Genomic DNA, 15,261 nt, shown 5'->3' on the forward strand with positions numbered 1-15,261 from the left:
ATTTATTACGACTATTACGAGATAAAATAAGGTCACGCGTGAGGCAATTTTGCGAAAAAAAACCTGTAAGACAATGTATGATGGTACCCGGTGCGATTATGGAACTTTACCGTCAAACATTCGGTCATAATCACAACTACACACACATAGGAACGGTTTTTTGCAGAAATACCTGATTCCCAACACCTCCAGATAACTGATTCTCCGAAAAATCTTAGTCAATAACAAAAAAAAGTTTTTTGAGTAATTTAGCCCCTAAGAAGTATCGTATTTTTTCACACTTGTTGATTGGGGTATAATAATGCATCGTCAAAGGCTAGCAGCTTGCATGGAAACCCGTCACTCGCCAGTAGCCCATAGCGCTGTGTTCGGAGAGGGCGTCTCGCTCGCTGCTCTCACAAAGATATAGCTGCGTTTATAACATCGCGATCTTCAACTTTCTTCTGTCTGAGTGACAGAGGTCAGCTCGGATGTGTGTGTAGTGTATGTCGAAATAATTTACGTAAGTGCAGTTGTTTTCACTTATGACTAACTTTTGTCATGAATTTGTTTCATAGTTTACATAAGAATATTTGGTATGTACATCTCAAACATTTTCGTTGCCTCTGTAAGTTTCAATTATAACAGCGGTACGTTCAATTAAATGTACTTTCGAAGAAATACTTGGTTTTTTGTTTCTGTTTTTGTAACACCATCTGTTCATACGCAAAGCGAAATTTTTAAATGGGTCAGTAAATTTGTGGCATCTCGTAAATGTCAATAAAATCACTGTCTTTTTACCAGATTCTTAATGACTTGTCAATAGCCGAGAAATTTGATTTAATCGCAATTTTATATTAAATTATCTGCACTGACTAGGTAACTAAAATTCGCTTAAAATTAAATAAAACGCTTAGTGCAGGCATAAGAAAATAATATCTTATAATTAAAAAAAAAACAATAAAAATTTAAATTTTCATATAGGTGTTGTTTACTTTTTACGCTAATAACAAACTTATTTTTATGTTATTTTAACTACTTATATTTATTTGGTAAGTATCGCTTATCGAAAACAAAGGGATTTATTAAATTAATATTTTTTTATTGTATTTAAACTTTTCGATACAAACATTTTTAGTTAAAATATAAAGAGATGACTTTCTGCCCGTCCAAGAAATTAACTCAGATAATTACCACTTAACTGAGGAGGTTGGTAAGAAGTCATCAATATCAATGTCATCATGGTCAACTAAGGACTGATGGAAGGCTTCGCTGAGTGCAACTGCTCCTTATAAGCAATAATACATAAGAGCTTATGCACCATATCATTATTTGTTAATTTTATTGAAGACATTGACATTTCTCTCAATTGGTCACCAGGTCATGAGAAGAAAGGTCAACGAGAATAATGTACAATTATTTTTATTGAATAACAATGATTAAGAAACTCCAGTAATAATGCTATAGATAGCGCCCACGGTACGGTATTACCTCAAATACATTGGTAAGTATATTTACATTGGGCAAAATTATGGATTTAGTTAATTAAATACTTAATTACCGTCTCCGTTGATCGTATATTTCTTTAGAACTTAAGAAAAAGGTAAACATGTCATCTTTGTACCCATATGAAAATAGAAGGATACCTACACACATTTTGGACATCCAAACTAAACATATTGAACATTTGTTAACCAACGCGTAGACGTCGACTGTACCTAGTTAAAACGACGGACGGTCTAAACTAAAGCATTGTTTTAGACTCAGAATGTACATATTTAAAAGATGGTTTGAAGATGGTTCGTGGATTAAAATAATAAGAATTATGCCAATTATGTGAACCGTTGCGTATATATGTATATATTTTTATTCATATAATTTATTTCTAGTCAGTTCAGAGTGTTCAGTAGGTATTGGGTTTAAGTATCAATTTCACCCTTGAACTATCTCAGGTGAAATGTGTCACTTTCAACCGTTAGGTAATAGGGATGATGACACATGTTGAATTTTACAATAAAATCTAGTACAAAAGAATGCAAATGAGCAATTTTTTTTTTAATTTATTTAGGAAACAAACAGTCGCATACAAATATGTTTAAGCTTGCAGATATACAATAAGACCTATAGTTCCATTAAATATAAAATAATGATATTGATATTAATTTATCACAATTTTTTTTTTGCGTCGTTCAAAGGATGGATTTATTTAATAACAATCAATATAAATGTTGTAAGTATAAAAACTTATAAACTAAAATTATACTAATAAGAATTTTCCCTGGTCCGAATCCTGGTAAGGGCACTATACAATAATTTGAATATTAAAATCATATATGGAAATAATACAAAAATACAAGACCTGAAAGTTTCCAAAATTTAGGTTATCGAAAGTGCAAACCTAACTTGGTTTTATGCACAGTCGCCGAAGTTATTAATAAATTATGAGCATAGATCCCCCAATCCCCCGAGAGATTTTAGTTAGTCCATAAAAAAAAATTTAATTTTATTTATAATAAACAGTTTAAATTTTTTTTTTTAGATATCATGAGCATCCCCCGATCCCCCGATAGTGATTTAAAGTTTTCAGTATACAAATCTTCCATGTAAGACGTCGATATTAAATCTTTGCTATAATTCGTCACGCACGGGTTTTATTTGCATAAGAAATAGCATACACGGTAGCGCTAACACGAGCAAATGGTTCCATAACTATGGCATTCAATCCTCTTGGCACGTGTTCGCGAACACGTGGGGAGGCGAGGTGTTTGCCGTGTTACTTATGCCTCAGATGGCTTAGAAATAAGAGTGCTACATAATTCAGTGCTGAGGAACTAGGTTTTTGATCGTCATTTCTAATTAAATTGCCGTTCTGCACGCAAGGTATTTAACTGGAAGATGAAAACATGTAGGAGGTGTAAACAATTTTTTAATATACTTAAGTTCACCGGCCATACTGGCCATAGGCATAACGGCCTCCTAGCCTAGTCAGTAGTGACGCTGCCTGTGGTGTGTGTTTGTGTTGTGTGTTCCCGGGTTCGAATCCGTGTAAGGGCATATATTTGTATGTTTATCACGAATATTTGTTATGGATTGTTGAGTCAGTCCATCAAGTCAGTACATTTTTGGTACATTAAATATAAAGTTTCACGCTGTATGAGTAGTTTATTTACCTACATTTATGCAGTAGTTTATACCTAAATTAGCTTAACATACACTGACGTACATAGGTAGAGACTAACCGAGTCCACATCATCTGACGCCATCAGCTGTCCAATTCCATTGAATTAACTTTGCATTGATCATCGGAAATGTAATTCTAGATAATATGATATTGTATTGAAGAACCAATTGACGCAACTTCAGGAAAATAACCGATCAGTAATCAATCGTACTTGACTGTTGACTGCATGACAGTCGTGACCATGGTTGATGTCGTCGGGTAATGAACGATTAAGCGAGTTCATTGTTAACTCAACCTTCATCAGTCTGGCTGATTTTAAGTATATTTAAATTTTATGACATTTGATATTTATTTATGTTTTACAGTCAAGTATTAAAAAAGGACAAAATATTAAAAGTTACCTACACTTGGCAATCGTTATGTTTCAAATGCATTTTGCAAATCTAAAACGGAAAACTGGATTTAGTTGAGACCATAGTAAGTAAGTAATATGATAATACAGCACTAACGTCACAAGGATCGTTCTAAGTAGCTATAATAATAGCGGAGTACTTCAATAATCTAATCGCCAATATTTTTTTACCTGACTACGTCTAATTAACTAGGTAGGTAACTTTGTATGCGGATATGAACCGATTTTGGTTAATGAGGAGGCAATCGATTCATTAGTATGACGCGGGTTACATTATAGGTATACCTACTGCGTTAATTAACCTTGTAAATATTATATGTCAATAACCTCATTGTACCATCGCAATTTAAGGATAGGTACAGTTAAATTGAAAATAAATAGGTACACCAGCTTTACTGCTGCAGCTTCGTTGTGTTCCATTGCTGCAGGAAATGTCAAGCGGGACATTTTGTTTGTTTTTTTTGATGTTTTAAATTTTGGCTATGCATTTTTACCGATGGCATTGTTGCACGTAATGTAAATTTTCCAGTCCATACATCGATTTAGATTTTGACATTTTCTGTAACGAAGCAGTCGGCAGCAATGCTACCTAAACAACAACGCTGCTGCAACGGCAATCCGACTGTAATCTTTATTATTGATATTCAATTGTAGTTTAGTTGACACACTCAATATTTTAATTAAATCAGATAATATTAATCACATACAGAATAGCAATTAGGCACTCTATTACAAATCCATCGCAGCGATCATATCGATTTTCTTTTGATGAACTAATGATGCGTAAGTTGAAAGCAAACATAATTATCTATTTGATTATTGTTAATGTAATGTACACAAAGTGTTAGTTGTGGAAATTTGATTTTATTTGTTTGTTCGTAGCCTGTGATTTTCCATAATTACATCAGAGCTTATCTACAATAACTACGTACAATTTTCCTAAATATATATTAGTTATTATACATATGCATGAACGTTTATTCAATTGACAGTTCATATTATGAAGACCAATATATACGAGTATATAATAAATTATCCTTAAGCCCAGTAAAAGAAGGGTCACTTAGCATAAATGTTTCCATGTTAAGTTACTAAGTAGTACCTACTTAACATATATACCACCGTACCACATATACCACTGTATACCATACCGTGGGGCTAAGTCAATTTGTGTAAAGAAGTCATATAATATTTATTTATTAATTATTTATTTTTTAACTTACCAAATACCCTTCATTAGTTAGGTATTAATGGTGCCAAAGTACTCTAATTAGTCCGGATACTCCAGATTATATAACTACTTATAATGAACTGATTACTTAAAAAAACTTAGTTAAGTACAAAGTAAAATTGTCCAGTTAAATTCCGTAATGTCGGATGTAAATATCCGACTTACATTTATTTTAACATAACGGTAATGAATAGCGCATTCTTACGCTACGTCTTACGTAGGCGAACAACGCGCGAACGCGGCGCGGCGAAAGCGGCCGCCGCCGCGCCGCGCCGCGCCGCCTGACATTCGCGTGCAAATCGCGCCGCACCGCGTTCGCAACGAGATCGCTTACGTAGGACATTTCTATGGGCATCAAAGGATTGATTTCGCCGCGCCGCGCCGCGCCGCGTTCGCGCGTTGTTCGCCTACGTAAGACGTAGCGTTATTCTAATAAACTGACTCTTGTATTTCTATTGTTTTTATTTTCGGATATACAGAAAGTACATATTCGGAACTCGCGGGAGAATAAAGTATAAATTTTTAGACAATTCTTTGTTTATCGCCGTTCTCATAGAATGTATAACTGTATTCAATACTGTTATCTAATCGTGGTTCGTGACTTTGTTAACAAAAAATAGTAACTATTTAGTTTAATATCAATGCGTTTTCCTATACCTACTTTTTGATTTAAAAATGAAATTAGTATGCATTTGTTTTTCCTGTTTTATATAATCCCTAATCTATCTAATTGTAATAAGTATCATACAGTTATGAGTGTTATGACAGGCGCGACAATTGAAATATTGACTTTTTGTTAGTGTATAGGTAGAAAATCAATAGAAAAAGATAAAAGTGGTGGTACTAGTGCTCGACATGCTAATGCTTAATAGATGCCACTCTGCTGTCACCTCTATTGACAATGACTTGTTTCAAGATGACATGTACTGGGACCACGTCGAGCACAAGTCACACCACCATAAACTTATTTATATATTGTAGGTACATATATTTCTTATATATAATTATAAATACTCTTTTAAAGCATTTCTTTCCATATCTTATCACTGAAAACAAACTTGTTTACCTATTTGTTATCCAATCGGAACTAACTCTTAAAACACAAAGAGATAGTAAGTATGTACCTACAATCATGGATGCAATTAAGTTCTGATAATTCGTAAATGCTATTTCATTGAAATAAAAAATATCAATCAATGGTCAATTAACTATGTTGCTGTTATTAGTATCACAGTCATTTGGACAGAAACAAATGTCATTATTTAACCATTCTTATCTGCCGTAGGGTATCTACTGCGCGCTCTCAGTCGAGACACTTTTACCTCGTTGACCCAGTAAGCCATATAGCTACGCGTGTAAAAACATCATTATTATGTACTTTTATTAAGTTTAAAGCAAGGTAACATATTGGCCATACAAATGCTTTGTATTTCCAACATTTTTACTAAATAATTGGTACCTACCTACATAATTATGAGATGCAAATAAGTACCTACCAGTTAAATTAGTTTTAGGATTTACCTAACTCACGTGCTTCTAGTCACGCGCGACGACTAAAGGGACGAGGACCTCTATCATTCGGAGGAGACCTGTCCCCATTTTAAAACACTAATTAAGAATGCCGAGAACTGGTTCGCACGTCTAAAAGCCTAGTTCGAATGTCGAAAAATATTTGAGTTAAACCTTAATATTCATAAATACATTTTATGAGTTATAACTCGTCCATTTGCGTAAAATTGTCACATACTTAATAAGATTTCTTTTTTCTTTTTTAGCCTGTTATAATGTCCCACTGTTGGGCAAAGGCGTTGTTGAGCTTTTTCCGGCTAAGATATATTCAAAAATTTCCTACTTATTAGTTAGTAACCGTGATTTGAATTTATTGTCCTAATTCGACGTAAGGAATTATTTATTTAGTTGTAAGTGTTGTTCTGAAGAACTCGAACAAGATATATGAGTAGGTATGTAGGTATTTTGCAAAAGGCAAGTAGAAATTCGCTAAAATTAAGATTTTTTTCAAGAATGACACAGAAATATGTGAAAGTGCATGGATCCTTTACGTAACTAAATAAATACATACGAGTTATATGACTCATACAAACGAAGACGAAGTTGTATTGTATGTACGATGTCAATTCGAAAGTGTAAGAATATGGCTTACCAATTACCATATACTCGACCAGCGTACACATGGGGCGATGCACGCTTTTAAAATTAAATATCCAAGTTACCTTCTGTATCTTATAAACAAGCAAAACGTTATAAAAACTTTAACCCTACCTCGTTTTATGCGAAATTTTCAATTTTTTTAATTCAATGTCTGGTAAATTTTGTACGTACGTAAATATCACCTGATTCGATTTGATAGGTGCCTTATTCACCAAAATCGGTTCAATAACTTCAACCTTGCCTACGGTGAAACACATGACACAAACATAGGTGCATATAGGACTATAGGTGTATGTTCACTTATCTAATATACCTACTCACCCATACCCAAACTGTCAAAATCATCAGTCTGCCCGCGTAGTCGAGTAATGAAAATAGGTTAATATACGGTAGGATATTATAGCACAGCGGCCTTGCTTTGACATTATCGCGGTCACTCGTTATCGACCATATGTTAATTAGCTAATAAATAATAACTAACAGTATATTCCCTTTATTTACAGATCCGCAGAGAATGGATTACTACCGCGTTGAACTTGGGACTTGGTAACCTAGAAGATTCCCTTGGGTCAACAGCGACCGATACGGAGCGGTGGCAGCGGTCCACATTAACCCCAGTCCACGCCTCGTGGCCGGTACACGCGGACCTGTACAAAAGTGAAGTGCCAGTTGACTGTCACAAGTACTTAGTGAAAGTGACGGTTCCGTTAGCGTCATGAAACCCGCGGCGGAGTCGGCCTTGAGTGAACTGGGGAACAATAATGTGACTCCCCTCTTACCCCGGACATCAGTGTTGTTAGAGTTTAAAAACATCCGATGCACTATCAACACATTCTCTTTAAACAAATTTCGATTGGGTAAGTATTTGTTTATCACTTTAGTAAGTTTTTTGTGACATAAGAGTATTACGAAATTGAACCGGTTCATTAATATGTGGGGCGCCTAGAGAGAGCACATCGATTTTATACTTTGCAGTTTTTAACACTAAGTTTATTATTGAAAGTCGAATATATAAAATGTCAAAAGAAAATAAAAGGTATATTTAAATTTTCTTTCAATGTCCGAAATGTAGGAATAGCTCGTACTCGTAGCATATACTGCATATGGGTAGGTACATTAAAAAATTCCAACTACATATTTTTGCACCATTAGATAAGAATATAAGAACCGTTTTTTACCCTAAATTGACTTATATCGGTACATATTTTTTAACATAAGTACATATATATATTTATGTATAGTTATAATTTCATAGAAATTTGACGTTTAAAATAACACTAGCACTGCGAGGGCTGTCAAAATCGCTGCAGACTTTTCTTGGTACAACTCTATTATAAATATGATATACGTACCCATACATAAACCGTAAACACATGAATCACGCAAGCGCCCGTATTACGCACGTACCAATTTACTTAGTGATAAAAATTTAGTAAATGACTAATTCTAGAATATTATTATTCTAGCCAAGTCCTTACAAAATAAGGATACCTATGTAACAGTCAACTCGCTTCGTGGTTTGTTATTGTGTTGCGTAGTTGCGTCACTTTCGTTTCACAATTTGGAAAGAGATGCATAAAAGTGAATTGCGACCATGCACTTTGGCACCATGGGGGAAGAGGAGGCATAGTAGAGTAGCGAGTAGCATAACTTTTTATAATTACAATACAAATTGTAGGTGGTTTAAAATTATAGCTTTATTTCACTGCTCGTCTTTAGGTATTATACGGTATAATGGGCCAACGCTGTGTGGTTTTCCTGTTTGTTTCGTTTATGTTGCCAGGATTTACCATACCTACCTTCTACCTTACCTAACCTACCTTTTGAGTCTGTTAACTACATTTTAAATACAAGGGAAGGGAGGAAGGGAATGGAAACACCCTTGCCGCCTCCACCGCGCCATATAGGTGTACAACCTTAGCGGACATCCCCCCGCTTCTTCAAGCCTCGAAATCCTCGAATACACGGACTTCCTGCGCGAAGTGACAGTACATAAAATATAAACACGTAATTTGAACAGTTATAGGCTATTATAAGTATTTTGTACAATTATAATCATACTAATGGTAACATTCCATTTCTAACCGCAGCTGCACTACCGGTACTGAACGCGTCGCTGTCATTGTCAATTTCCATAGTAAAATTGACAGTAGTGCAGCTGTCGTTGGAAATGGAATGTTACCCTAACTGGTGCGAGACAATTACCTACCCACGTTTATTATCGCCATTAGTCTCACATACAAAAACTATGCCAATGTCATTTTCCTTTCGTAATTCCGTGATCATTTTGAGAGTTTAGCGCACGAAATAGTAGTTAACTATGTGTTAACATATGATATGCATTTAATAACTATTTCATCACACTTGCTCGATAGAGATCTTATTTCATGCAGGTGTATTGAAAGATAAAGGCCTATAGGTATTGTTCCCGCGGGAGCTATGGATTCTGAAAAAAAAGCCATAACTCACTCGTGACTCGTGTCGTATTTTTTTTTTAAATTATGTCTCTAATTTATACGAACCAAGTAGGTAAAGGAGTTTCGGTGCACCGAAAGTGCTATACAATTTACGATGTCTGATGATGGTATCAAAATGCCTATCGGTGTTTCATTTTGGCCCTACCAACGGTATTCAATGACGGCAACGGGTTTTAGCGACGCATATATGGAAATCACTTAACTCGATTGTTAAACTCATTTTTTAAAATTACTCAATAAATATAACCAAGTTAGGGCCTACTCGAATAAGGCGAAGAATATGAGTAACGTTAGATATCACCTGGCCCTGGTTACCGCCAACAGGAATGCCTGGCAACACTCACTACTCCGTACCCATAACTCTAAGACTTGCATCCTTCAAATTGTCGCAAATTCGAGTCTTGCCCAAAGCGGTGAATTTTACATTTTTTCCTTTAATATTAATATTTGTACTATTTGTAGTATCGCTTGCAGATAAAAAACTGTTTTCCTTTCAAATGGCCTGCATTCTTCAAATGACCTCCACCGATTAACAGCTGCTAGACGCCTGGATGCAGTAATAAGAATACTAACACAAACTTCATCAAATTGTCAATTTCCTATATATATTTATTTATACATACATCCTTTCACCACAACTTAATAGACGGATTTAACGACAAAAATCAAAAAATAGTATTACTTATTCAAAAAATAAGTGCTCGTACTGCACTCACCTTATGCTTTTGATCTACAGATGTAGTGCATAATTATCTTCCTGCGTATTTTCTCGGAAACGATCGTATTTGTGTTGCTACTTCAGTCAACCTCAGTACTTTTTGTACCGAGACTGACTGAAATAGCAAGACCCGTTCGTACGTTTCCGTGAAAATACGAAGGAAAATAATTATACCCTACATCTGTACTGACACTAATTTTGCTGATCGCACTAGCCTTACTGGCTATAATTATTTTCCCCGTTGTGATAGTTATCAAAGATAGACAAAAAGATCCAAAGGAAATGAAGGTTTTAGAGATTGACCTTTTATTTTAAGTATAAAATTATAGTGCCAAGGTAACCAACCGTCTTTAAGGTAACAATGTACCTCGCTTACGAGTACTGGTAACGCGCGCTATGTATGCCCGAGACAGGTGGACCATAATGTGTGTGTATGACATGGTTTGAGACAAGTACCTACTTTTCCATATTACAAATATTATTAACAATCTAAATTATTTTCAGAAAAAAAAAATATTTTATTTCAAGTAGAAACACTTCTATACATATAAATTATAAACTGAAATAAATGCCATATACAAAGGAAAGGGGGCGCCATAAGCTTTCAGTAAGAAGTGCATATACTTACTTGAAAAAAATCGACCTATGTCTCTGTGGCCCGGTGGCCGAATGGAACAGGATAGAAAAGGACGCTGGTTCGATTCCAGCCTGGGGCACTGGAGGCCTTAGTTACTTTTTCTTAGTTTATGACATTTATGTCATAATATGTTTATACGTACTTATCCGTCTAAACTTTTACTTACACTACGATAAGTACACTGAGAGAAAAATCATCACCAGTAATTAAAAAACAGTTCTGTACTGGGGGAAAAAATGAAGTTTTAGTAATAATTATGGACGTTTCACTATTTCTGTAAAGTTTATTTATTTTTACAAACAGCTCAGTAATCCCAAATATAATTTCAACAAACAGATAATAAAAATTGCAAGAACTAATAGAAATTGCAAAAGTCAATTTGTTCCTATTAGTTAACTCTCCTTGTCCCCGGATTAAGTTTATTTTGTAATTCTAAGTGTGTTATTGTTGTACTTTTCTCTCAGTGTAATAAATACAAAACAACAAAATATACAAAAATAAATAAAAAGAGTTTTAAACATTTTTTAAAGTAGGCAAACATTACGAAGTTGAATGCCATAATAAATATGTCAAAGGCAATGAGCTGTGACAGACAATTGACATAATACCTACATATTTATTTGACACTATTTTTTTGTGACAATGATGATAAGGCACGAACAAGAAGAGGAAGTAAAATGTTTTGTCAAAGGTTATGGCCGTCCCTACCGAAGGTAGTATCAGGATTTTTTGAAACTCTACCTATTTTGTGTTATCTAATATCAGATTTTTTTTAAATCTCTATGTAACTTAGTAATACATAATTATGTATGTATAATTCTAGAAATAGTTCGAAAAATGTGTAATACAATAAGTGTACTAATTTTATGATACTGACAACATAGTTATGTACCTATTAACAGTATAATAAGTATCTTGGCTAGAGCTTTAAACTTATACTTATTGTTTGCCTGAATAAAGAATAGCCGTTATAGGCGATACGGGCCTAAACATCGGATTAGGTACATGTGTATGTGTACCATTAGCAAAACAATGAAATTTCGTTGAATAAACATAAAATGTCACTAAAATACCATTTAATTATTTATTTAACGGTATAACTTTATTATAAACATTTAGATTACAATAGATTAAACATACAAATTATAAACTAAAATAAATCTAAGAATCATTTATTTATGTATTTATTTGTTAACCTGTTGTGTCACTTATGTCCCACTGCTGCTGGACAAAGGCTTTCCACGCATCTCGGACTAATAGGTATGGCAATATTAGGTCAATACAAATTAAAAGTTTACTATTTTACCTGCGCACTGAATTCGAAGGAACTTTGACAAATACTTATACTCGTAGGTATTTAATTAAAGTACCACGTATCTAAGCAATAAACATTTCATGAAATGTTTTTGTTTTAATTTAAATATGTAGGGTACAAGTACCGGATAAACGATCAAATAAATGGTTTACATATAAATTAAACATACAAAAGAAATTGTAATTAATGATGTAATTGTGTCACAGAGGTGAATATGGTTGTTGATGTGGTTTCAAGTTGAATCGGCAAAATGTATATCCGCGCAATGCTCGGATTCGGGTGCAAAGAGCAACATGCCTGATACGCGTGTATGGGGTCATCCATTAATTACATCACACGTTTAGGGGGAGGGAGGGGTCAAGAAAATGTGACATATTGTAACATGGGGGAGGGGGGAGACACAAACTTTGTGACGTCACTTTAACTTCATGAGTAACCGAAAATTTATTTAAATTATTTTATTAGCTGTACATTTAAATAACAGGTTTTTAAAACGATAATCGTTTTTATTCGTTTAATTTTCTTTCCTAAGCAGTTTTGGGTTACTAATATTTATATCGTCAAAAATATTTTGATAAAATATTAATAATACTTAGGTACTTAATACGTCTAATACGATTTGGCGATTTCGTAGAATCGTAGAAAAAATGTGACGTCACACAAGGGGGGAGGGGTTTGCCAAATGTGACCAAGTGTGACAAGGAGGGGGGAGGGGTCAAAAAACCTAGCAATTCGTGTGACGTAATTAATGGATGACCCCTATAATGCCGACTCCAAATACCGTGATAATTAAATTACCCCCTTATTCATAAACGCGCTACAAGTCTCAATTAACTAATAATCGTTTGTCTTTATCTGTCATTTTGACTAATGTATTTGTAAGAAAGGGATAAAACATAATTTAACTAAATCAGACCTGTAAAGTTTTATGGATAAGGGGGTTAGTTCTTTAGTTTCGTTCATGCCCGTCAGGACTAGCATTTCACGTATGTGTTTTTAATGAATGAATGAATGAATGAATATTCTTTATTTCAGACCAGGTCGATATAAAATAAAAATAAAAATAAATAGAGTTAAAGTTAATGGGCCGCTCAAGCCGCTGCTGAGTTTTGTAAGTAGTTTTTTTTAAGCTGTCTGTTGGCGTATCCTACTGCTGGGCATGAGAATAAGCCTTCCACCAAAATCTCTTGGTACCTAGCCAAACGTGCCAATCGTTTACGCTCCGCAGCATAGCGTAGAACTTAGGAAAATTCGATCCGAAAGTCGCAATATTGATTCCCTGTAACTTTGAAACCTCGAAGCAAAAAATACGGGAAGTAGAAAATACTGCCTTGCACTTCACAGTAAGTAGGTACCTACTAACTCTCCAAATAAATCTTTGCAACATAAATATAAATATTATGTACTATAAATTGAGTCGCTTAACTTTAAACTCGGGTAAATCCATGTGTTGTAATTATGCGATTTTGGTATTAAGAAAAGGCAATAGAGTAGATATTTGCTGAGAGGGTCAAATGGTTTTAAGTTAAGCGTATTTCTAATTTTGTCGCTTAACTTCAAACTCGTGGTACCCGAGTTTGAAGTTAAGCGACACAGTTAGAAAATAAAATATTAGCAATAAATGTCATAAGACTACAGCGGTTACCTTCGTGAGTTACGACAGAATAGGGTTATTTATTCGATATTTATGGACGAGAAGAGGATACCATACTTAGATAGACGTGTTTCCGCATCGACATTATTAATAAATAAATTTACCATAAAACACATTATGGCGTTGTATTTGCACATAAAAGGCATACTACAATAAATTGTTTAAATGAATATTACGACAAGATCACACATATGTAATACACGGGCGTTAATTTATACAGTGAATGATTATGACAAAATTGACACAAATAAGATGATACAAATGTATCACAACTCAAGAAAAAAAATGCTCGATACGTCTAACCTAATTACAATATTGCGTATTATTGAGCGCAAGTGCTACGACAAAACCTTATTACCTCACTTAACTATGTGAGTTTCCTTAATTAAAATATCTACCTTGCGTTTTTTCATCCATCACAATATTCACAATACCACAAAAGTTATTTGGATATATTTTATTTTTAACGAAACATGACTGCTACTCTTTTACATTACATGCCTGTTTTAATATTACACTGGTATGTATTAAATAATATAAATATTTAGATGGATGCGATTCATGCTGAGGTCACAGGTGCCAAAAATTGGTATAACATTTTACAGTAGGAATCAATCATAAGTACCCAGGGCAACAAAATACTCAATAAATCGTTCCCCTAAGCAAGTATGCTTAGGAGAACGATTTTTGAATTTAGAGCGCTCGATTTTGTGTGGCTCCCTTCTTCACTACTATGTATTTCAAATCTACTTCTAGATACCTCTCAATACTCTAGATTCCCAATTTATATTGCTCGTATTTCAAAAATACTCATCAGTTTTCCACAGATTTTCGAGTGACGAAATCGAAAGTTTGAAGGTTATGCTAGGTTTTGAGTAAAACCACGTAAGTACCTAAATTTTAAAACTAAGCAACAGCATCACTACCTACTCACTTGATTAAGTACCGGTTTAATGCCTCGCCTCTGGCGAAAGAATGTTTTAAATGTAAAATATGCACTGAATTCATTTTTTTACTGTTCATTGAAGCAAGCGACCTGACATTTTAGCTAATAAATAGGTAACTGTTAACCAATCGATAAACGAAGTTTGTTGCAATGATTGGCAAGCAGCGCTTCGCTAAAACACAATGTCGCATGCATAAAATACATACGTGTCCTACTGTGGGTCTCGCATGCGTTCACATAAGCATGGCACATGCTGCTGAGAAATATAGAATAGAAGAAAACGAAATAGAAATCTTTTATTCGTGTCAAACATTCAAAACTACGCCTGAGAAATATAGAATACAAGAAAAAAAATAGAAATCTTTTATTCGTGTCAAACGTTCAAAACTACGCATATTTAGAAGCAATTTTTATGTTAATAACTTTTGTGCAAAAAACGTTACAAATTTTTAATGGCGCGTTTTAGCCCTATCCATGTTCGTGATTTTTTTTCTATCGAATGAAAGTTGTTTCATAAAGAAAGGCTTCAAGATTGCAATCAC

General features: G+C 34.2%; 1 protein-coding gene across 1 annotated transcript in view; it reads left to right on the top strand.

Moving 5' to 3' along the window:
* The first annotated feature begins 362 nt into the window (after window positions 1-362).
* The window catches only part of LOC134664362 (ATP-binding cassette sub-family G member 1), a 35,446-nt gene continuing 20,547 nt past the window's right edge, over window positions 363-15,261 (top strand). The window contains exons 1-2 of the mRNA XM_063520945.1: window positions 363-502; window positions 7,476-7,829. Coding sequence (XP_063377015.1) covers window positions 7,688-7,829 — 142 coding nt within the window. The 5' untranslated portion in view covers window positions 363-502; window positions 7,476-7,687. The remainder of the gene's footprint in view (window positions 503-7,475; window positions 7,830-15,261) is intronic.

The sequence above is a fragment of the Cydia fagiglandana genome, chromosome 1 (genome assembly GCF_963556715.1).
Source record: "Cydia fagiglandana chromosome 1, ilCydFagi1.1, whole genome shotgun sequence".
Lineage (NCBI taxonomy): Eukaryota > Metazoa > Arthropoda > Insecta > Lepidoptera > Tortricidae > Cydia > Cydia fagiglandana.